At 38.0% G+C, this 23,471-nt stretch overlaps 1 protein-coding gene across 5 annotated transcripts in view; it reads left to right on the top strand.

Annotated features, from left to right (window-relative positions):
* pcsk6 (proprotein convertase subtilisin/kexin type 6) overlaps positions 1 to 23,471 on the top strand; it is an 88,865-nt gene that overhangs the window by 46,700 nt on the left and 18,694 nt on the right. For 4 of the 5 annotated variants that reach the window (XM_077228000.1, XM_077228002.1, XM_077228004.1 and 1 more), the window contains 5 exons: positions 5,908 to 6,044; positions 6,748 to 6,930; positions 10,155 to 10,257; positions 10,590 to 10,786; positions 21,481 to 21,568. In XM_077228000.1, the coding sequence (XP_077084115.1) occupies positions 5,908 to 6,044; positions 6,748 to 6,930; positions 10,155 to 10,257; positions 10,590 to 10,786; positions 21,481 to 21,568 (708 nt within the window). The remainder of the gene's footprint in view (positions 1 to 5,907; positions 6,045 to 6,747; positions 6,931 to 10,154; positions 10,258 to 10,589; positions 10,787 to 21,480; positions 21,569 to 23,471) is intronic. The other variant, XR_013203613.1, reaches the window with a different exon arrangement.

Raw genomic sequence — 23,471 nt, 5'->3', positions numbered from 1 at the left:
CTACCTAGCAGCCGCAGCGTGCATAAAATCGTGCTCCGCGCAAGGCAGCATGGGTAAAACCCAGGCTATATATACAGCTGAATTTATGCAAAAGCTGCTTTTTATTTTTAGTGTAAGTCAAGCATCACTATTTTCTTCTTTTTGCCACTTTTTATTGGCTGAATTGTGGAGAGGACAGGAAATGATGGAAGATTTTGATATCCAACATAATCCACTAGCCACCACGCCTTTAGCAGTGCTAAGTAGATTGCTTACAAATTGTAGTCGTTTACTGATTCCAAATTCCAAGAAAATTGTGGTTGGTAAAGTAATCCATTACATTTACACATTTAGGGTCATTATAATCTGACTACTTTTTGATTATTTTTAACCTAACTTGTTTCACATTGATTTGAATTGGATAATCTTGTAACATATTGATATAAAAATACAAAGAGAAACAAAATATATTCTATTCTTTATCAACAACATGAAGTACATTAATATATTACGTCATGGTTTCCCCAGACTGGAGTTCGTGATGGAAATGCAGGGGGTTTGTGAGTTTAATGAAATGCTGTTAAGTAATTAAATTATAAAAATGTAAAATTAAGCTTACCGTAATCATTTTAAAATAAAAACACTTAATAAAAGTGTTTGATAAAAAGAAAAAATGTACCTGTATGTCATGTAACAATTAACCAACATCAGAGAACCGTGAACATTATTATTATTATTATTATTATTATTGACCTAACTTATTGACTTAAAATCTCAAATAAATTAGGTCTAACAGGGACAGCTGACGAAAAAGTAGTGAATCTCTGCATTGCATGTTAATATGAAACGATGTGAATTTGTACCCTTTAACGGGTTTGAAAGACAAAAGCCTTTCAAAGAAAACAGTAAAACAAGGTCAAATAATACAGTGATTTAAAAAAACGTGTGAATCAGGCGTTGATTAGGTATGCAATGTTGAGAAAACACTTGTTGAAAGTGAAATTATTTTTTTAAATGCAGTGATCAAATGCTGTGTGGCTGTCAGTTTTCAGTGAGATTCACATGACTAGTGGCTGGTCTGTGTGTGCAAAATGTAAAAAAAAAAATTTTTAAAGGAAATTTTAGAAGATAAAAAAGTAGTTCTAGGTGGAACCAATGATTTATGAATAATTTACTGCCATTGTGAGAATAACGTGTATCAAAAAAGTAGCTAACTACGTATTTTAAAACAAGTAAGTTACTAGGTATTTTAAAACATAATAGAAACTATTTTCAAGTACTTTTGGAATCTGATTATGTTAATCAGTTACTACACAGCACTTCCCTTTATCACGTTTCTTAAAATTCTTAAAAATCTCAGTCACTTAAATTTGTTCTTCAAAGAAAATGTGTTAAATTAAAATTACTCTCCATTGTGTCATTTCCAGTAGTACATTTTGTATGTAAATGTATGCATTTTATTAAATAAAGAGCTGTTTTTTGTGATGAAGATTATTCATATCAGAACTTTTGCACATTTAATTACAACCTATCCAATGCCACTTAAAACCAAAGTGACACATTAAAGAGAGAAATTATTTTTTTTAAAACTTATAAGATCCTAACTGCGTAAGTGTGTACACCAGGGGTGTGTGGCGGAGCCAATATATATATATATATATATATATATATATATATATATATATATATATATATCTGTAACAATCACACAATTATTTGTATCTGTATTTGAATAAATTGGGAAGTGGACGGGGCTTTAAACGGAAGTTCATTAAATTACGTAAGAAGCCTGTTTTAATCCCGTTGTAATTCTTTTCACTTCATTGTTTTCATTACCAAAAATGCCTTGAATAGCTCATAAAATATTTATCTTTTTAAATACAATTTTGATTATTATTATTATAATATAAACAAATCAAAGCTTGCGTTTTGTGTCTCTTCCATCTACTTTTAGTTTCCTGGAACTTGAGTGTCCCTCATACAAACACATGCACACTAAGATGTTAATATCTTACTTTTAGCGTAGTGTATTCTAAAGGGGTCCACATGGGCTGACGGGGTTTGATCTGGCTGCTCTGGTTTCTGTCACACAGGAAGCTTCATCCTGTCAATCACACAGCAGTTTGATATCCTCTCTGTTGGCCTTGACGCTCTGTGCTCTGCAAATCTCTCTGCTCTCCGCTTCAGCGTAGTTTAGTATTCTCTTAGCAGTTTTCACCGCATGGTTATGATCCTGAGACTCATTCTCATAGCCCTCACGAATAAAGCTCTCACACAATCCAAATCACTCGTTCTCAGCTGCTTTTGCTTCAGGATGCAGATTTTTACAGTGGCAACACAACACATGACCAGAACAATAAACAAAAATATCAATAAAATCAAATATTCTGCGATTATTATTATTTTAAATCTTACATTGTTGTACTTGTTTTTGGAGGGTATTACACAACGTTTATAATGGAAAATGTGGGTCTTCAGACATTTAAAAGCAAAAAAATGTCCCCACAATCAAATCTATATAAAATATTTTGAAGCATTTCAGCAAGGCTGCAACATAACAAAATATGAAAAAAATTAAGAGGTCTAAGTACTTTCTGAATCCAGTCTATTTATTTATTATTATTATTATTTTTATTATTATTATTTTAAATCTTGCATAGTTTTTTTTCTTGGTTTTGGAGAAAATTACACAACTTTTATTGGGGGAAATGTGGCTAATCAGACATTGCCAAGAATGTCACTAAAATCAAATACATAAAATAAAGTGTTTTAGCATATGGCTGCAGCATAACAAAATTGTTATAATGGGAAATATGGCTCTTCAGACATGAAATGCCAAAAATGTTTGGACAAATAAAATGCCACTGTCGTCTTTTCTATCCGTAACAATGTCTGTCACTCTAGTTTGTCTATGTGAAAGTCTCTCAGTTCTCCATTGTTCTCAGAAAGCTTATTGTTTTGACACTCCATGTCTTATTTACCGCATGGAGACAGAAGACCTGTCAGAATCCGCCCCTGCACAAACATCTCCCACAGAGCATCTGCTTTTGTGATAACAGACATGACAGCCTAATGGGGCTTCCCGCGTTTGGAGAGTATTTATTAATGGCCAGGAGTCGCCCCGCTTCTCTGCTCTCTCACCCTGGGCTTTCAGTGCTAAGAGTCGAATTGTAGAGTTGATGGAGTGTCGTCCAAATGACGCCTGCGAATTGCCAGGAAAGACATTTGCCTAGAATTATCGCTCCGGTTGGAGAGGGATGCTGTGGTCGGGACCTCCCTTCATCTCGTTTATTCAACATGCACGCTGCTAGAGCCAAATGCAGTTCAGATTTACCATCTCCTTATAGCGCAGACCGCCTCGACTTGGTGACTGGAAAACAAAGACGCAGATGTAATATGCAAAATACTGTCCAAGCCTGTTAACAAGGGCCTTCAAAGGGCCAAGTTCAGAAATGACTGCTTTGCAAAGCTCTCATTAGTAGTGTGATTGTGGACAGCTCAAGGGGAAGAAGTGTTTTTATCAGTATGAGTGCAGTTCAAAGGAAGCGCTAGGGGTCTGACAGCAGGCATGAGCCAATGTGAGCCTCCCTTTTGTTGATATCTGACACTTAAAAAGCGTTTGAGCATCAAGTTGATGCTCATCATAAGTCGCGATAAGAATAAGATAAGAAAAACATACTGGAAACAAATGATTTTCATGATGTTTTGTTAATGGATCTTAAATGTTTGTATTCATGCTATGATTTAACTTTTCTGCTGACATCACCCAGGTCCCATTGGATATTAGTTATGAACCTATTAACCTGTGAACCTAATAGCTCTTAGTTTTGTCATTGTTTTTTCTTTACTGTAAAGTTAATGCATTTTTTCCAAAAAAACATACTAATAGTTTAATAATTGAGGGCTAGTTAATTTAATGAAGGTTACAGCAATAATTGCAGTTCCTCCTATAGATTTTGTTTATTTTGTTTTCCCCATATATTGAATTAGGCATCACATTGCGTTTTGTTTTAGGGTTAAATGAAATGTCCATTAATTTAATGGAAAATGTCCTAGCAGAAAATTACCAGTACCTTTTTTGTTTTTTGTTTTCAGATTCTTTTCTTACAGTGTGTGTATGTGCGGTATGTATATATATATATATATATATGTACATAAAAATGAATTTGTGCATATTGTGGAATGGATGTAATTATATTATTATGCTTTACACTTAAGGCTGAAAAGTAGGTTTGGATTTTATTTATTTATTTAAGGGAAATAGTTAATGGTCTATGAATTATACATTTTCATGCAAGGACAAAGGGAAATGCATATAAAAAATATATAAATTCTATAATTTACCTAATGTTGTTCCAATTCTATATGATTTCTCTATATGAAATGTGACAAGATATTTTGAGATATTTCCGTTTTTTCTTCCATAAAAGTCAATGGGATCCAGTGTTGTTTGGTTCCAAACCAAACAACATTTCTTCCAAATATCTTCTTTACTCTGCAGAAGAAAGTAAGTCATACAGGTTTGGAACAACATGAGGGTGAATAAATGATGACAGAATTTATATTTTTGGGTGGAGTATCCCTGTAATGTCAACCACAGACCACAGACTCTGACTTGTCCTTCAGTTGGTAAAGACAAACAGGAAAATGTATTTACAGTAATACACCTACGATGTAACATAATCTGTCTGACCTGAGCAAAGTTTATAGCACTACGTCGCACCAGCTGCATCAAGCTCACACAAACAGAGCCAAAGCATCCATCTGCTCAATCACCATGATGCAGTGATGTGACGTCGACTCGTGCTTCACAGGTGCAAACACAAATCAGGCTCATGGACTCGTTCCCAGTCAACCCTGCTGTACAGTGCCAGCATGTGATTGTGATTTTGTTTTAGATGACAAGGTGCAGATTTGTTTCTGATCTTTTTGCACACTTCTGATGAGTGATGTAATTGACTGAAGTGAAGGATATTTCTTCAGAGGCTGAGGTTTAAATTGATCAAACATGCTCGGTCTAACTGTTTTTTGTTTTCCTTTCTCTTTTTTTTTCTTTTTCTTTTAAATTTTTATATTTTGTGTTAACCACAAACATTAATGTGATACTGAAAGCCAGTTAATTGGAATGGATACCTCAACAACAACAAAAACTCCATAAAGGTAACATGATGTTAGGCTAATTTGCATATCCATTCTGATAGGTCAGTGTGCGCATCAGAAAACCATTCATAAAGCGGTTCTGCTTCTCAATTCTTGCCAAAATTACTGCAAAATGTTAAATTCATTAAAGTTTATTTAAAAACTACTAACACTTTACAATAAGGTTCCATTTTCTGTTAACTAACATGATAACATTAATTTAACTAACATGACCTAACAATGGAATATTTCTAAAGCATTTATACATTTTATCAATCTCATTAAATCTTGTTAATTTCAACATTTACTAACACTTTAAAATAAAACAATTGTTTTATTTTTACCTTATTTTTACCACAGTTGTATTTTTACCTTAACAAAGATTATTAAATTGTGTAACAAATGTATTTGTTGTTGTTTGTTAATGCACTAATGGGACATTATTGTAAAGTGTTACCAATAAATGTAAATTTATTTTAATAAATTTAAACAATTAAAATGTATTACAATTGAATACATTTAAATTATACAATTCAAATTTAAATGAATGTATGCATCTGCATATTAGTAAGAAATAGATTTAAACAACAGTTAATTTAGTAACTATAGATCGTTGCATTTATTTAGTCTACGTTTTCGAGAATGTTCAGACTTCCTCCTCTGAAGGATCAAAACTGGAAATGATGTGCAGTTACCAGTGATGCAGAAATGAGGGATGACTTTCCTTATATTCATTATCCTCTTTTGCTCTCCTCTTCTCTCTAAAACATTCACCACTCTGCCTTCCAGATTGTTTGATAACTCCAACGAGGGCTTCAGGAACTGGGAGTTCATGACGGTGCATTGCTGGGGGGAAAGAGCGGAGGGCACGTGGACCCTGGAGATAACCGACTCGCCCTCGCAGCTGCGTAACCCGGAGGTGTTGGGTAAGGAAGGAATGGAGGAATAAAGTTCAGACTGAATATGCTTCCAGTGCAGACAACCAGTGTGGTGCAATGCCAATCATATCCAGTCTAGACATAGTGTAATCCTAAAACATGGCTCTATTCCCAAATTCTGTGCCTAATTCTAATGTTGCGTTTGCTCAAATACGAAGCTGAATTGCTTCAGTACTAGTTTGCTTTCACACTGTGTCATGTTTCGTATCATTATGCGGATGTAAAATAATTTTTCCGTTCCAAACAAATGATTTTGTCTCGAAGTACTAGATGCAGTAAATTGTAGCTTCACTTTTTACGTCATGTTTCTCAAAAAGGAACAATACAATGTATGACATATTACATTGGCTATCTTCTTAAAACCTTAGTAAACTACTTTGCTGTTTCAATGGGCAGCTGATTTCTTAGGCAGCATCCTAATTAAATTGTAAACTCATAAGCCGTACCAGATTTTTTGGTGTGTGTGCGCTTATTTGGAATTGTTTGCATTCTTGTACTTGCATCAAGTATGTTTCTAATTTTAATGAATGAGATTTTTTGCTTAATGCAAACTTTCTTTGAGACCTGCTACAGATTAAAGTTGTTCTTTCCTCTGTTTCTCATCAGGATTGATGTGATTCATTGTAATGCGTAACAGAACTTTCTTCGTCTGACTTTTTTTCTTCGTTTCTTGCTCTTTCTTCTCTCTCAGGTAAGCTGAAGGAGTGGACACTAATCCTTCACGGCTCGTCTGAACACCCCTACCAAACCCAGGGTTCCCACCACTCTCGCTCCAGGATGCTGGAAATTCCAACAGCAGGCAAGGATCTGAAAACCCCAGATTCTGTGCCAGGAGCTCCTGAGCATGAAGAGGAGGAAGAGGAGGAATATAATGGTACTCTCAGTTATACCTAGACAAGTTAAAAAGTTTGGGGTCGGTAAGATTTTTCTATTTCTAAGCTTATGCTCGCTGAGCCTGCATTTATTTGATCAAAAATACCGTAAAAATGGTGAAATAACAAGCTGAATTTTTTAGCATCATTACTCCAGTCTTTAGTGTCCCATAATCCTTCAGAAATCATTCGAATTAATTATGTCTGGTTCTGGAAATAATCGTTCACCAAATCCAACAGAATCGTTCTAAACTGATCCACAAGTTGATAAAGTTTCTCACTTTCGGATGTGGCTGACAATCACTCCGACTCACAATAAATCAATTTCCCAGAGTATATTTTACTCCACTTACTCTAACTGTACACTGAACTAAGACATGCTGTGCTGAGAGAACTGATGAGCTCGAGCTGCTGATACTGAGCATGCATGTACAAACAAACAGTACACATACTGCTACAGCGCTTCTCGAGTCAAGAGGCGTGTTTGACTTGAAGCGGCCCTGCGCAGACCGATTGGTGTATGACATCAAAGTACCGCCAAGAGCTATTAGAGAGTAGACGGCTCTGTATGCTTTCGAATTGCTCTAAAGTACTTTGATGTCATACACCAATCGGTCTGTGCAGGGCCTCTTCAAGTCGAACACAACTAAGAGTAGATTGGAACAGTTTTCGATTCAGCAGTACACTGAGCCGAGAACGGTTTCTTTCTGACACATCCTACATACTGATAAACTATGAGCTGGTGATTCTGAGCATGTGTGACAGCACTGTCTGAACCGAACTGTTTCTTTCGGACAACTGGTTCTGTGCTGATACTGTGACATAAATTGGGGGAAATTCATGTTTATTTAATAACAAATTAATGTATTGAATTATGCATAGTAACTAGCTATATTAAACAACATATTTATTAAAACATGCAACAAGTGTTCAGTCAAAACATGTAAATGAATTTTAATATTGGATATTGTGTATGCAGGTTATATATTAAGTTTTTATGAGCTGGATCATGCTTTCTGTAAAAAGCTGATGAAGACTAGTTTATTCACTTTATATATTTTAGATTTAAAACATCCACGTTTGCACATCAGTGCCTGTATTGGGTGCTTTAGTTGCAAAACCTAAATGTAAGAAACTTGATGATGATGATTATTATATTTTTTTACTGAAGTTATGATTACAAATTACTTTATTTGAATGTGTTTGAGTGTGTTTGAGTGTATTTTCATCCGTCGGGATGATAGAATTGACGGTATTACGTCATTGTGTGAATTACGTCATTCGAGGGGATGTAAAAGAACTGGTGAACTGGTTTATTAAAACAAACTGTCCAAAAGAATCAGTTTGGAAAAGAACCAAACTTCGTATCACTATAATAAAGCAAGTGGGTTGGATCACATCACTGCTGAGCACATTAAATATGCCAGCATGAGGTTAGCCCCCCTTCTTGGTATTTGTTTTAATTCTTTTTTAATTCATGGCTTCCTACCGGATACAATGATATCTGTCTTGCTTTTGCCGGTGATCAAGGATAAGTCTGGTAAGTTTGGTTGCACTGATAACTACAGACCAATAGCCCTTGCCAGTGTATTGTCTAGTGTTTTTGAAAGCATCCTGTTGAGCAGAATTGTGGACATTATCCCCTCTACAGACAACCAATTTGGTTTTAAACCAAAACATGGCACAGATATGGCCATATATTCCTTAAAGGAAATTGTTAATACGTATAGAGATAAGAACTCCTCAGTTTTAATGAGTTTTATTGATGCTTCAAAAGCGTTTGACCGCGTCAATCATTACAAGTTATTTGACAAAATGAGTAAGAGAGGTGTATCTAAATGTATTGTGAGAATTCTGTCCTACTGGTATGCCAACCAGTCTATGTTTATAAAATGGGGCCACTGTGTTTCTGCCCCTTTTGGGGTCAGGAACGGGGTCAGACAAGGTGGAATCCTCTCCCCTATTTAACTTGTATGTTGATGAGCTCTCTGTCTGCTTGAATTTGTGTAACACTGGGTGTATGATAGGTAACACTCTAGTGAATCATATTATGTATGCAGATGACCTTGTGGTCTTCAGTCCTAGCAGTGCTGGTCTGCAACAGCTTCTTAATGTTTGCTCTGACTATGGAACTGTTCATGACATAAAATTTAATACAGACAAGAGTGCGGTGATGATTTGTAGAACAAAGGAGGATAAATGTCAAATGTTTCCTCCTTTTAAATTGGCAGGTAATACCTTGATAGTTTTGAGCAAATATAAGTATCTTGGGCATCTCATTACAGACCAGTTGAAGGATGACCTTGACGTTTATAGGCAATGCCGCTCAATATAAGCTCAGGCGAATAGTTTGGCTCGTAAGTTTGGTGGGTGCACAGATAGTGTGAAAGTTGCTTTGTTCAGAGCTTACTGCACTCCTCTCCACAATGCCCACTTGTGGTCTAGTTTCAGCAAAGCTAGCTTGCATAAACTTCAGGTAGCTTATAACGACGCACTGAGAATTCTGCTGAGAAGACCACGCTGGTGTAGTGCCAGTGAGATGTTTGTGGCTGCAGGTGTTAATACTCTGCAAGCCACATTGAGAAATGTTATGTACAAATTTATATGTCGGCTGAATAACTCAGAGAATTATATAATTGTGGCATTGACCAATATCAAGTTTAGCACTACACGGTATAAGTCCAAGTTATGGAAGTATTGGTATAGTTGTCTCTTCTGAAGTTGTATTTGTTTTTATTATATTGTATTGTGTGTACTGTCTTGTTTGTTTTTATTTGGACCGGTGAGTCTGTAATAAAGTTTTATTATTATTATTATTATTATTATTATTACTAATGCTAATATGCTGATTTGCTGCTCTAGAAACATTTCTTATTATTATCAATGTTGAAAGCAGTTGTGCTACATAATATGTCTGTGGAAACAGTGAAACGATGAATATGCTTTGCAAATATTTGATGAATAAAAAGTTCAAAAGAACATAATTTATTTGAAATAGAAATCTGTTTTAACGTTATAAATATCTTTACTGTCACTTTTGATCAATTTAATGCATCCATGTTAAATTAAAGTATTAATTCATTAAAAAAACTTACTGATCACTACTTTTGGACGGTAGTGTATATATAATGGACTGAAAAGAAGTTGAATGTTAATAATAAAAACAAAAGCTAGTAATAACAAATATAAGTTACATGAAATATATTTGTTTGTCATTATATTTCAGGTCCCTGTCATCATGAATGTGGAGATCAGGGCTGCGATGGGCCGGACGCTGATCATTGCCTCAACTGCATTCACTTCAGTCTGGGCAGCCTCAAAACTGGCAGGTAAAGCTGTCTTCTAGAATGAGCTGTCTTCTACAATTTTATTTAAAACGTTTCAGTTTAGTGTTATAGATAGTTGTGGGAAGAATGTCCAAATGAGTCCAAATGTCCAAAGTCTTGGTATATGAGTATTTTTTGAGGTTTTTTTTATGTTTCCCACTTAAAATATCATGGTACTATAGCATAATGATACTTTATGAATGTACTTAAGCAAAATTGTCAACTATATATAGAGAATATGTAGTATATTAGATTAGAATTTTATTTTTGCTTTCCCCATTGTCAAATAAATTCATGCTTCCCTCATTTTTCTTCATCTCTTGTCTTCTTCATAGGACATGTGTTAGTCACTGTCCACTGGGCTACTTTGAGGACGAAGACGCCCGTAGATGTCGACGCTGTAACCGAGGCTGTGAGAAATGTGTCGGTCGTGGACCTAATGAGTGCAGATCTTGCCGGAGAGGTCTTTATTTCTACTCAAAGGAGAGCACCTGTGTGGAAACCTGTCCCACTGGCTGCTTCAATGACGAGGGTTAGTACAACAAAGACGGGACTCCCATTGTTGAATTGCATTTATGTGTTTATTGAGCTTTCTGAATTACCATACGTGTCCAATAAATTTGAGGTCATGAGGTCATTTTCCATTTATTTCCATTTATTGATTTAACAGATGCTGTAAAACTATAGCGACCTACAAATAAGAAACATCATAAGCGATTTATCATAGAAGAACCAACAATACATAGCATCAGTACCACAGTCTCTTGCACCCACTGTGTAATTTGGTGATTTGAGATGATTTGAGCTTTGTGACATTGTGCGTTATCCTTCTGATAGTACCCATCACAAAATGGGTACACTGTGGTCATAAAAGGATGAACATGGTCAGCAACGATACTCAATATCCTGGCTGTGGCGTTTAAATGATCAATTGGTGCTAGAGGGCCCAAAGTGTGCCAAGAAAATATCCCCCACACCATTACACCACCACCAGCCTAAACCTTTGATACAAGGAAGGATGGATCCATGGTTTCATGTTGTTTACACCAAATTCTCACCCTACCAACTAAATGTCTCAGCAGAAATTAAGACTCATCAGACCAGGCAACGTTTTTCCAATCTTCTATTGTCCAATTTTGTAGAGCTTGTGCGAATTGTAGCCTCAGTTTCCTGTTCTTAGCCGACAGGAGTGTTACCCAGTGTGACTTCTGCTGCTGTAGTCTATCTGCTTCAAGGTTCAACGTGTTGTGCGTTCAGAGATGCTCTTCTGCAGATCTTGATTGTAATGAGTGCTTATTTAAGTTACTGTTGGCTTTCAGCTTGAACCATTTAATAAGAATCATTATATATTTTATTCATACAGTGAAGACTAAGCAGTGTTTTATTTTTTACTTTTAATTATCCAATTTCTGTTGTTAAATAAACCTAATATAGGCCTACCTGAAACCCTAAACCATCTGGTTTAGACTGACATTAAAATGACACTTACTTTTTATGTAGCTAATGCTACAGTAAAACACAGCTGTTCACTTTCAGGAGTTGTGGGTATGCTTTCTTCTCACAAAAAGAATGTAAAACATGTTGTGGCGAGCAGGACGAGGCCGAGGGCTGTGGGAGAATTGCGCGAGGCTGGTGGCCTGATTACTAATGAGCGCCACCTGCACGACGCACCGGTCTCGTATCTCTCACGGAGAAGCGGAAGCATAAAAGGAAGAGTGACGACAGTCGAGATTGAGAGAGGCCAGGCCTGGACTTGTGTTGTGTTTGTTTTGTTATATGTGACAGCAGTCGTGCGTGAGGGGCTGCTGTCTTTTACTTTCGTTTTGTATTTGTTTTATTTTGTTATTAAATTGTTTAAATGTTAAAACAAAATAAAACAAATACAAAGTGAAAGTAAAAGACAGAAGCCCCTCGCGGACCATATATGCCTTAATTCTACATGGCATTAATTCAACAAGGTGCTGAAAGCATTCTTTAGAAATGTTGGCCCATATTGATAGGATAGCATCTTGCAGTTGATGGAGATTTGTGGGATGCACATCCAGGGCACGAAGCTCCCGTTCCACCACACCCCAAAGATGCTCTATTGCAATGGTTCTCAACTCCAGTCCTCGGGACCGAATGCTCTGCACATTTTTTATGTATCCTTATTTAACACACCTGATTCAGATCACCAGCTCGTTAGGAGAGACTCCTTGATCTGAACTGAGTGTGTCAGATAAGAGAGACATACAAAATGTGCAGAGCAGTGGGTATTGGATGAGTACTGGAGTTGAGAACCACTTCTCTATTGGGTTGAGATCTGGTGACTGTGGGGGCCATTTTAGTAACGTGATCTTATTGTCATGTTCAAGAAACCAATTTGAAATGATTGGAGCTTTGTGACATGGTGCATTATCCTGCTGGAAGTAGCCATCAGAGGATGGGTACATGGTGGCCATAAAGGGATGGACATGGTCAGAAACAATGCTCAGGTAGGCCATGGCATTTAAACGATGCCAAATTGGCACTAAGGGGCCTAAAGTGTGCCAAGAAAACATCCCCCACACCATTACACCAGCACCACCAGCCTGCACAGTGGTAACAAGGCATGATGGATCCATGTTCTCATTCTGTTTGCGCCAAATTCTGACTCTCCCATCTGAATGTCTCAACAGAAATCGAGACTCATCAGACCAGGCAACATTTTTCCAGTCTTCAACTGTTCAATTTTGCAAACTCTTGCAAATTGTAGCCTCTTTTTCCTATTTGTAATGGAGATGAGTGGTACCCGGTGGGGTCTTCTGCTGTTGTAGCCCATCCGCCTCAAGGTTGTGCGTGTTGTGGCTTCACAAATGCTTTGCTGCATACCTCGGTTGTAACGAGTGTCAGAGAGTCTTCTGTCAGCTTGAATCAGTCAGCCTATTCTCCTCTGACCTCTAGCATCAACAAGGTATCTTCGCCCACAGGACTGCCGCATACTCGATGTTTTTCCCTTTTCACACCATTCTTTGTAAACCCTAGAAATGGTTGTGCGTGAAAATCCCAGTAACTGAGCAGATTGTGAAATACTCAGACCGGCCCGTCTGGCACCAACAACCAAGCCACGCTCAAAATTGCTTAAATCACCTTTCTTTCCCATTCTGACATTCGGTTTGGAGTTCAGGAGATTGTCTTGACCAGGACCACACCCCTAAATGCATTGAAGCAACTGCCATGTGATTGGTTGATTAGATAATTGCATTAATGAAAAATTGAACAGGTGTTCCTAATAATCCTTTAGGTGAGTGTATATACAACTAAAGAACATCTGGAACATGCCAATTATGCCTTAAAGCAATAGTTCACCTAAACATGAAAATAATGATGTTAAAACTTTTAGTAGATTTTACAGGTTTGGAACGACATGAGGGGGAATAAATAGTGTCAGAATTTTAATTTATTATCACAGGGTATCCGCGGGGTCTTGAAAAGTATTAAAAGGTGATAAATCAATTTTGGGAAAATTAAGACCCTTAAAAAGTATTAAAGTCTTATCACGGCTTTAAAAAGTCTTACATTTTGAAAGTATTTTTTCTGAATTAGCTGTCCAACAGTTTGAGTCCCAAAAACATCGTAAAAGTGTGTGAATTTAGTCATTTTTGTTAAAAAAACGAAGAACTGAGGCACATGTCAGCATGATTGTTGTTGAGGGTGGAGCAAAGTTTTGTTTTGTTTTTTAATAAACTTTGATTTGATTTACTATTTACTATTCAGCCTATTTGATTTTTTTTTTATGGTGGTCTATAGTCTTTATCACAAACTAAAACTGTTAAGTTAAAAGTATCACTGATGTAAATGGTTACGTTAAGTGGCGGTGAGGTATTAAAAAATATTGAGAAGGTCTTGAAAAAGTCTTGAAAAGGTATTAAATTTAACTTCAAGATTCCTGCATATACCCTGTATCAACTTCCTTTAAAATACTGCCTATATCAGTGGTTTTCAAACTGTGGGTCGCGACCCACTTGTGGGTCACACAGTGAGAAAAGGTGGGTCGCACAAAGGCACTTAGCTGCAGCTAAATTTACGTTACGATGAGTGAAACAAAACCAGTCCGATTAATGACCAAACGACTCTTAAGTGACGATTCTTTTAAGGAATCATTTAAAAACATCAAAACACACACACACACACAAGAATCAGACGTCTGAATCAACATAGCATTCATTGAATGACTCACTGAATAAATCGTCTGATTCATTTGCGTTGAACTGTCACGTGTCTACATCAGTACAAATACAGCATTCAATGACCACGCACTCCGCGTAGCGTATGTAAAAAAATGGAAAAGTTTTTAAAACTAAAGGCATCGCAGACTTGTGAGAAGTCGTCAGAAACAACAAAATCTAAAAAGGAGCCACGCAGAAAATATGACCAGTCCTACCTTGATCTTGGTTTTATTGCCTGCGGAGGTCCAGACGGTGAGGAAGTCCCTCAATGTCTTTTATGCTTAGAAAGGTTGGCCAGTGCTAGCATGAAACCCTCAAAACTTAAACGGCACCTCACAACAAAACACTCTGCATACGCCAACAAGGGGCGATCGTATTTTCTTCTAAAAAAAGAAGAGTATCTTCGTCAGCAAAAACTGATTAAAGGTACAGCCAGCATCCCTGAAAAAGCAATGCGAGCCTCATTTTTAGCTGCATATAGAATCGCAAAATCCAAAAGGCTGTACACCATAGGAGTGGAGCTTCTGCTGCCAGCCTGCATAGACATCGTTGAGGAAATGCTGGGTAAAGAAGCTGCAGGAAAGATCGCTTAAGTTCCAATTTCTGATAACACAGTACAACGGCGTATTGAGGAAATGTCCTCTGATTTACGCGAACAGACAAGTGACAAAATCCGGAGTAGTGTTGCATTTGCTCTACAACTGGACGAAAGCACAGATGTTGCAAAATGTGCACAGTTACTGGCTTATTTCAGGTACGTTGACTCCACTGACATCGTTGAGGACTTCTTATTTTGTGAAGAACTGAAAGAACGAACGACAGGAGCAGATATTTTTGACTGCTTAAATGGATTCATAATGTCCGAGGGCTTCAAGTGGGAAAACTGTGTGGGCCTCTGCACGGACGGTGCGGCTGCAATGACAGGCAAGAAAAGTGGTCTTGTTGCTCGAGTAAGGGAGCTGGCCCCATTAGCTACTTTTACCCACTGTTTTTTACATCGAGAAGCCCTTGCCAGTAAGAAACTGCACCCGGAGTTAAATGATGTGTTGCAGACTGCCATCAAAATAGTAAATGCTATCAAAGCCGGGGCACTCTCCTCACGACTTTTTATATCGTTATGCACTGAAATGGGCTCAGAACATCAGCACCTCCTGCTTCACGCCGAGGTCAGGTGGCTATCACGGGGTAAGGTGTTAACTCGTCTGCTTGAGCTGCGAGAAGAGGTCTCGCAGTTTTTAGCAAATGTTAATTCTCCTCTTGCTGTACATCTGTCAGATGAAGAATGGTGCGCGAAGCTTGCCTATCTGTCGGACATATTCACTCATATAAATGTACTGAATGAAAGCATGCAAGGTCCTTCATCATCCATCCTGACCTATATGGACAAGATCACAGCTTTCACCAGCAAGCTGAAATTGTGGAGATCCCGAGTGGAAAAAGGAGTGTGGGACATGTTTCCATCACTGTGCGAAGTGTGCGCCAATGACGGTGAACGCATCCGAGACACTGTACATTCTCACCTCGGCGCACTCATTCAGAAATTCCACGAGTATTTTCCTGATATTAGAGGTAAGATATATATATTTAGTTCTATTATTATTATTATTATTATTTTATACATGTTAAACACTCTTATCAGTTGACTTCATTGTAATAGTAATTTTATTTTTTTCTATCAAATCAATCATCTGTAGATATGACAGAATGGGACTGGATACGGGATCCTTTTTGTAGTGAGGCAAGAGATCACTGTGTCCTAACAGGAAGAGCAGAGGAGGAGCTGATAGATGTGGCTTCAGACAGGAGCCTTCAACTGCTTTTCAGAGAGTCAAAGAGTCTTGGACAGTTCTGGGTGTTTGTTGCCAAGGAATACCCCACATTAGGAGCTGCTGCACTCAAAGTTTTGGTACCCTTTTCTACCACTTACCTATGTGAGAGTGGATTTTCTGCTCTGACTGCAATGAAAACAAAATACAGATCACGGCTACAACCATCACAAGACATGCGTGTCAGTCTGTCGAAAATAATTCCTAGATTCGATGTGTTGTGTTCAAAGAAGCAGGCACACCCTTCACACTAATACATTTCACTTGCTTACTCTTAAGCTTGAAGTAGTTATTAAACACAATATTTCAGTTCTTGAGATTTGTACATGTTTTTGTTAAACAGAAGTACTCAGCTATTCCTCTCATAACCTTAACATAACCATTAGGCTGCTGTTTTGACATCTGAATGGTTATAACTTTCTGTATTTCTTTCAAGCATTTTGGTATTGCAATCAATTATATATTTCATTCATATGAAAATAAATTAAATTAATAGGAAAATAAAAACTGTTCTCTACTACTAAATGAAGATGTGTTTTTTCCCCATATTTCCATTTAAACATTTTATGGTGGGTCTTGAGATTCAATATACTTGTCTAGGTGGGTCCTAGAATGAAAAAGTTTGGGAACCCCTTGCCTATATAACCACAGAACAGAGCATGTTTGCATCAGCCAGCACTGAAGCGTGGCGCTCATGGGCACAGAGCAAAAGAATAGCGTCGTGTACATCTTTCTGACTAATTTTGCATGTGGGATGTTCCGGGTTTATTGTCCCTTGTTGTTTCCATCTTGTTGATAACAGATGCTGGGATGGAGATGTGCTTTAGTTATCTCCACAAATCAGCTTGTTGATTGAACGTCTTTCACAATCCGCCTGTGATGTGTATTAGGATGATAAAAGCCAGCAAAGACTTGGTTTATCACTGTTTGTGCACGCTGTCCTCAGCTGTTAAACACATGCAGAGCCGTGCATGTGAAACAGATGTTGATGATGGGATATGTGTTTAGTGGCAACTTGAATGGGTGAAATTTGCACAAACCCAAGTATGAATTGCATCCAGATGCATCTAGATATTTCACTCACTGGTGATCAGTGAAAATTAAAAGTAATATAAAAACTATGAATTCGCCACTGTCTTTCGGACTACTTTGGGAATGAAATGCTAGTGCTCTAACATTGGCGTACCTCAAAAATCATGGAGGACCAGTGACATCATGCACAAGTGTTTTGGGGATAAAAATTATTATTATTTTTTTATACTTTTCTCCTTTCCTTCTGCTAAAGTATCTTCTTTCACCATTCTAGATTTCTAGAATCCTAATTCTACATCTAGTTTGGCAAGATTTTTAAATAAAAACGAATACAACATATTGTAACGATATATGCAGGGAAGCTGAAGACAGAAGACTCTGGTTTTCACAAAACACTAAGTTTAATTATACAAAAAAGCAAGCAAACAGGCAGTGCAAACACATCTAAACATAACAGAGACTGGACAAAGAGTGAAGGCAAGGGTGAGGCTTAAATAACAAACTGAAACAAGCTCATAAATGACACACAGCTGAAACCAATAAACTAATAATGACGGTAACCTTGGAAACTGAACAAAGGCGGGAAACTGAACAAAGGAACAGGTGAAACTCAGACATGAACAAAACAGGGAAACAGATCAAAAACAAACATAACCCTAACAGTATGCCCCCTCCTCAAAAGGCATGTCCTCGCGCCGTACACAGACAGCCCAGCTGAGGAAGGAGGGCAGGGAGCAAAAGAAAACCCAAGGGGTGGGAGGGTAGGCGCCCTGGAGGCTGACAATGGGTGGTTTAGGGTGAATAGGCAGCCACCAGGGCGGCGCCGGTAGCTCACCTTTGGGCGCCCGAAGACCGCCATGGTGGTCAGGTGGCCATGGCGGAGACGACCTTTCAGGCAGCCATGGCGTAGACGGTCTGGCTACTATGGCAGAGGATGTAATTCCTCCCAAACGTTTCTTGGGCGGAGCTATGGGCACAGGCTCAGGGACAAGCTTTGAGGGTTCAGGCGGCGAGGTGGCCATCTTGGCCGGAGGTGAGGGTTCAGTGGAGGCTGACCAGGCGTGAACGGTCTCTGGCTCGGCAGGCATGACGTGAACAGTCTCTGGCTTGGCGGGCATGACGTGATGCGCAGGCTCGGGAGGACTGACGTGAAGTGCAGGCTCGGCAGGACTGACGTGAAGTGCAGGCTCGGCAGGACTGACGTGAAGTGCAGGCTCGGCAGGACTGACGTGAAGTGCAGGCTCGGCAGGACTGATGTGAAGAAGCTCAGGCTCGGCAGGACCGACTTGAAGAGGCTCAGGATCAGCAGGACTGACGTGAAGTTCAGGCATGACGTGAAGATCAGGCTGATCAGGCATGACATGAAGATCAGGCTGGTCAGGCATGACGTGAAGATCAGGCTGGTCAGGCTTGACATGAAGATCAGGCTCGGCAAGACTGACATGAAACTCCGGAGGAAGACGGGGTACTTCAGTGTCGAAGTCAATTAAGTTGATTTCCTCTGGACTCTGGATGAGGACAGGAAGAGGGGACTCAGGAAGGATGGTCTCTGCAGGACGAGACTCTGGACGGGTGGTCTCGGCGGGTGAGACTCTGGATCGGCAGCCATGTTGGGACGAGGCTCTGGTAGAGGATCATGGATTGCCGTGAACTGGGGTGACTGAATTGTGCTGACCGTGTACGGTGGGCCACACCATCTCAACACAGATGGTCCAGATACCATTCAGGGGTCATGTTGGGATTTCCCAATGGCATCCACGAGGTGAAGTGTGGTCTAATCCACTCCAAAATAAGTCCATCAGCTGCTGATCCGTTAGCGCGGTTAAATGGCTGAACCCTAGGAACCCTAGGAATCCCCCTCTAGATAGGATTCAATCTTATGGCCATCTTGATAAATGGAGCACAAGATCTTACTGGCTTCGTCCATTTTGAATGGTGCTGTTGTAGGATCTGGAGATACTGTGACCACTGTAATTGGCAGTACCTTGATATCCTTTCGGTTGTGGTCCAGTCTTCTGTAACAATGTATGCAGGGAAGCTGAAGACAGAAGACTCTGGTTCTCACAAAACATTAATAAGTTTAATTATTATACAAAAAAGCAAACAAACAGGCAGTGCAAACACATCTAAACATAACAGATGGACTGGACAAAGAGTGAAGGCAGGGGTGAGGCTTTAATAACAAACTGAAACAAGTTAATAAATGACACACAGCTGAAACCAATTAACTAATAATTGTTTTAGAAACTGAACAAAGGAACAGGTGAAACTCAAGAAAAACAAGGAAACAGATCAATAACAAACATAACCCTAACACCTATTAATAAAACTACAATGGTATGTAAATTAAACTAAAATAATGCTGGTATGCAATTTGCAACAATAAGCATTTAAAACAGTATTATGCTACACTGCCACATCATCTCGTTACATTTTACATACAAACCAGTTATATTTTTTAAAAATTCCACAAATGTTTGCATTTTTTGTCTCATTTTGTGTAAAAGCATCTTAACTTTGTCAATCTAATCAAATAATGATTTTTCACAGATATTGCTTCTAATTCATGCATCACTATGGTATTGTGAGCTGAGAGCTTTGCATTGTGGTAAAATCTGGTATGCTGCACATTTTAACACAAATATGGTAGGGTGACTCACAAATATAGGACACATATCAAATGAGAAATTTATGAGTTATTTTGCACATACAAAACATTTTCGTAATGAATGAACAGTGAAGACGGAAGTAATATTGTGGGTATAGAGCGTATGCGTTGACGTCACTGTCGCGCCGGGACCCCCTTCAGCAGAACTGAGTGGCAAAACATCCTGCAGCATGACTGGATTTAATTGGGGAGACTGTGAAAATGGGATTAAAACAAACGATCTGCTTAAATTAAAGGCAGTTGAACTCGACAGTTTTCCTTACAATTTACCAAAGAACCAGTGGTCCATGGACATTGACTTGGCCAGGAATCGGGTTTCCTGACATTTATATGCAACAGATTTCAACGCTATTGAAATGCATAAAGAAAAGCCTGTGAACGCTTTACGCCAGACAACACTATAAATATAATATAGGACTGAATCCAGATGATAACTTATATTATTGTTATATCGTCCTATCACCCAGCCCTAAAACTTGTTAAAGCAGCGAGGCATTAAAAACATAACATTATGACTTTATGTAAAGCTGCTTGGAAGTGCTGACTAGATGCTTGATCAAACTTCAAAATGGGATAAAAGTGACAAGTACATCAATAAAGCAATAAGCCCCGCGAAGCCATGATTTACAGTGAATTTAAAACAGCTAAGGGGCGTTGTTAGGCATGACGTAGAGCGGAGTGCCTAAAACCCCCTTAGCTGTTCTAAATTTGTTGCGTAATTTACAATGGCTTTGAACGCGGCTCAACCAATCAGAATCAAGGACCGGAACTATCCATTTTATAATTGATATTCTAGTTGTATTTATATACACTTTTAAAGTTATGTGGATAACTGTCAGCTGTTACCGTCGTGCAGACAATACAGAGTTCTGCGGTGTAAACTGAATCTATTTAAGAACTCCTTTGTGCTCATATCTATTAATCTATCTAAGCTTTGTAAAGAAAACTGGATTTGAATAACATTATCCAGCAAAACATGATTTCCCCAAGTGCAACATGTTCCTGGATCAACGTCTTTGTTTATTCTGGAACAAAATTCCAATCAACCAATCAGATTTGAATGACATGTTTACAGTTTACGCCAAGTTTAGGCTTACAACCGGAGTTAGGTGGTTCTACATCTGTTATTCATCTGTCATTTTCCTCTGATTTTAGAGATAAGTTATGGGTAGGGTTAGGTTTATGTTTCTGCGAATTGCAGGGACCCATTTGCTTTTCTTTTCTATAGCTTTCCGCAGTCTGTAAAAGATAGCTCTGATTTATTGTTGTACAGTTTATTTGTATAGTCAATCTCAAAGCTCTATCCCATTTTAGATGTGTTTTGTGTTTTTCGCTGCATTCAAGCTGAGCACCAACGCTGCCACTTAGTCTTTTTGCCACTCAGTTTGTGCAACTGTAGTGATTCTTCCTGCCTACTGTGACGTCATGTGCATAACCTCTATAGTATGAGTAGTACGCTAGTATGTCTGTCTTTGATTGTCTATGTGACAATCCTGTCACTTTTCCTTTCCAGGCCAGAGACGTTGCCTGAACTGTCATGAGAACTGTTCGAAATGCTTGAGAGATGCAGACAGATGCACTTCCTGTAAGGATGGTTTCAGGTAATACAAATAAAAATCATGTTCACTGCGAAAAAACTAAAAAAAAATCATTATCTTAATCGACATTTCCATAGAAAGAAATGCTCAACTTCATGTCCAGTGTTGAACTGCTGCTCTCAGATTGTGGTTGTTTAGAATGCGTCCCAAGAACATTTGATTATTGTTGTATTTTGAGCTGGATTGGAATAGGAATATTTATAACAATAGTTCCTTAAAGGAATAGTTAACTTAAAAATGAAAATTCTGTCATTTACTCACCTCAAGTTTTTTCAAATCTGTATGAATTTCTTTCTTCTGCTGAGCACAAAGGAAGATATTTTGAAGAATGTCAGTAACAAAACAGTTAATGGACCCCATATGGAAGACCCCATTCCTACTATGGAAGTCAATGACTACTTTATATCAACTGTCTGGTTACCGACATTCTTCAAAATATCTTCCTTTGTGTTCAGCAGAAGAAAGAAATTCATACAGGTTTGAAACAACTTGAGGGTGAGTAAATGATGACAGAAATTTCCTTTTTAAGTGAACTATTCCTTTAATTGCAGTCTAAATAAAAGCAAATGTTTGCGGCTATTAAGCATTTAAAAGTCTCTCGTAATCTATAAACTTTCAGTCGCAGAACTGTGACCCCTCTTTGCACTCTTTGCACAATATATAGAGTTTTGAATTCTCATGACGTACTGGTGCAGATGAAATAGCATAAGAAGCGAGGCTTTGGGGTTTTGTGTCAGTTTAGGACATCTAGAATGCATCTGGTCATCTTTATGTATGCTGTCTTTACTGTGGTTTAGTCAAGCCGTACTGAGACAGACCGGGCTTTAGTTCTTGAAAGGCAGCCTGGTCTTGTGAAGGGTAAAACACTGCATGCTTTACGCCATGACCTCTCTACAGCATTTAATCTGTCAGGGTTATATATCATGATGTGCTGTGTTTTGAAGCGCGGATAGAGACTGAATGCCTGGAGTCTTTTAGATTCACATTCAATGCGTCATACTTGCTCGAATGATTATTTAAATGGTTCTCTTCCCCTGTCATTTTCAACCACTGACCCACAGTTCCCTAACAAAACAGTTATTTGAGCCTAGACTCAGCGTGAAGAAGATTGTTGAGTTGTTTTCTCAGCCACACATTAAGCCTTGTCTTGGATTCAGATTAACTGGTATCTCTGATTTGTTTGAAAATATAATTTACTTCGACATCAGTTTTAGTCTGTGCCATATTTAGAGCACTTAAAGCTTAAAGGGGAAACACATCTAAACGTTTGGAGCTAGAGCTGTCACAATTATACATTTTATCTGGAGATTAATTCTTAAACAAAGCAATTAACAATTGAATTGACTATTTTTGTGCATGTTGGATATAGTATGAAATAATGTATTATTTTCTTTAAGGTTAATAAAATAATGCACATTAAAGTGACAAGTATTATTTTCTTTAAGGTTAATAAAATAATGCACATTAAAGTGACAAGTATTAAAATAAAGTATTAAAATACTTTATTTATGTTAAATATATAATAGAAAGTCCACTTTGTAATAATAACTTGGATTTATTGAATAATGTTAATTGTTAAACAAAATAAGTAAGGTAAAATGTACATCCAGCCGGTTGTTATTGCAGAATAAACCCTTACAGGGTGATCAGGATCTTGCATTAGCCTGAAGGGGTTTATTCTGCGATAACAACCGTCTCGATGTACATCATCCCGCTTATTAAATGGCTACTTGCCGCATAAGTAAATAATTAGACATGACATATTGATCACATTGAGTCGAAATATTGTATTAGCTCTTTAAACGCATATTTCTGTGCAAACCTGTGTGAACTTGGAAATAATGCAATTTTTTTAAGGGTTAGTAAAATAATGGACATGGTAAGTCACAAATAGACAATTTTTTTT

The sequence above is a fragment of the Siphateles boraxobius genome, unplaced genomic scaffold, assembly GCF_051911475.1.
Source record: "Siphateles boraxobius isolate OS27281-9 unplaced genomic scaffold, OSU_SipBor_1 130, whole genome shotgun sequence".
Lineage (NCBI taxonomy): Eukaryota > Metazoa > Chordata > Actinopteri > Cypriniformes > Leuciscidae > Siphateles > Siphateles boraxobius.
This window is presented reverse-complemented; position numbering and strand designations above follow the sequence as displayed.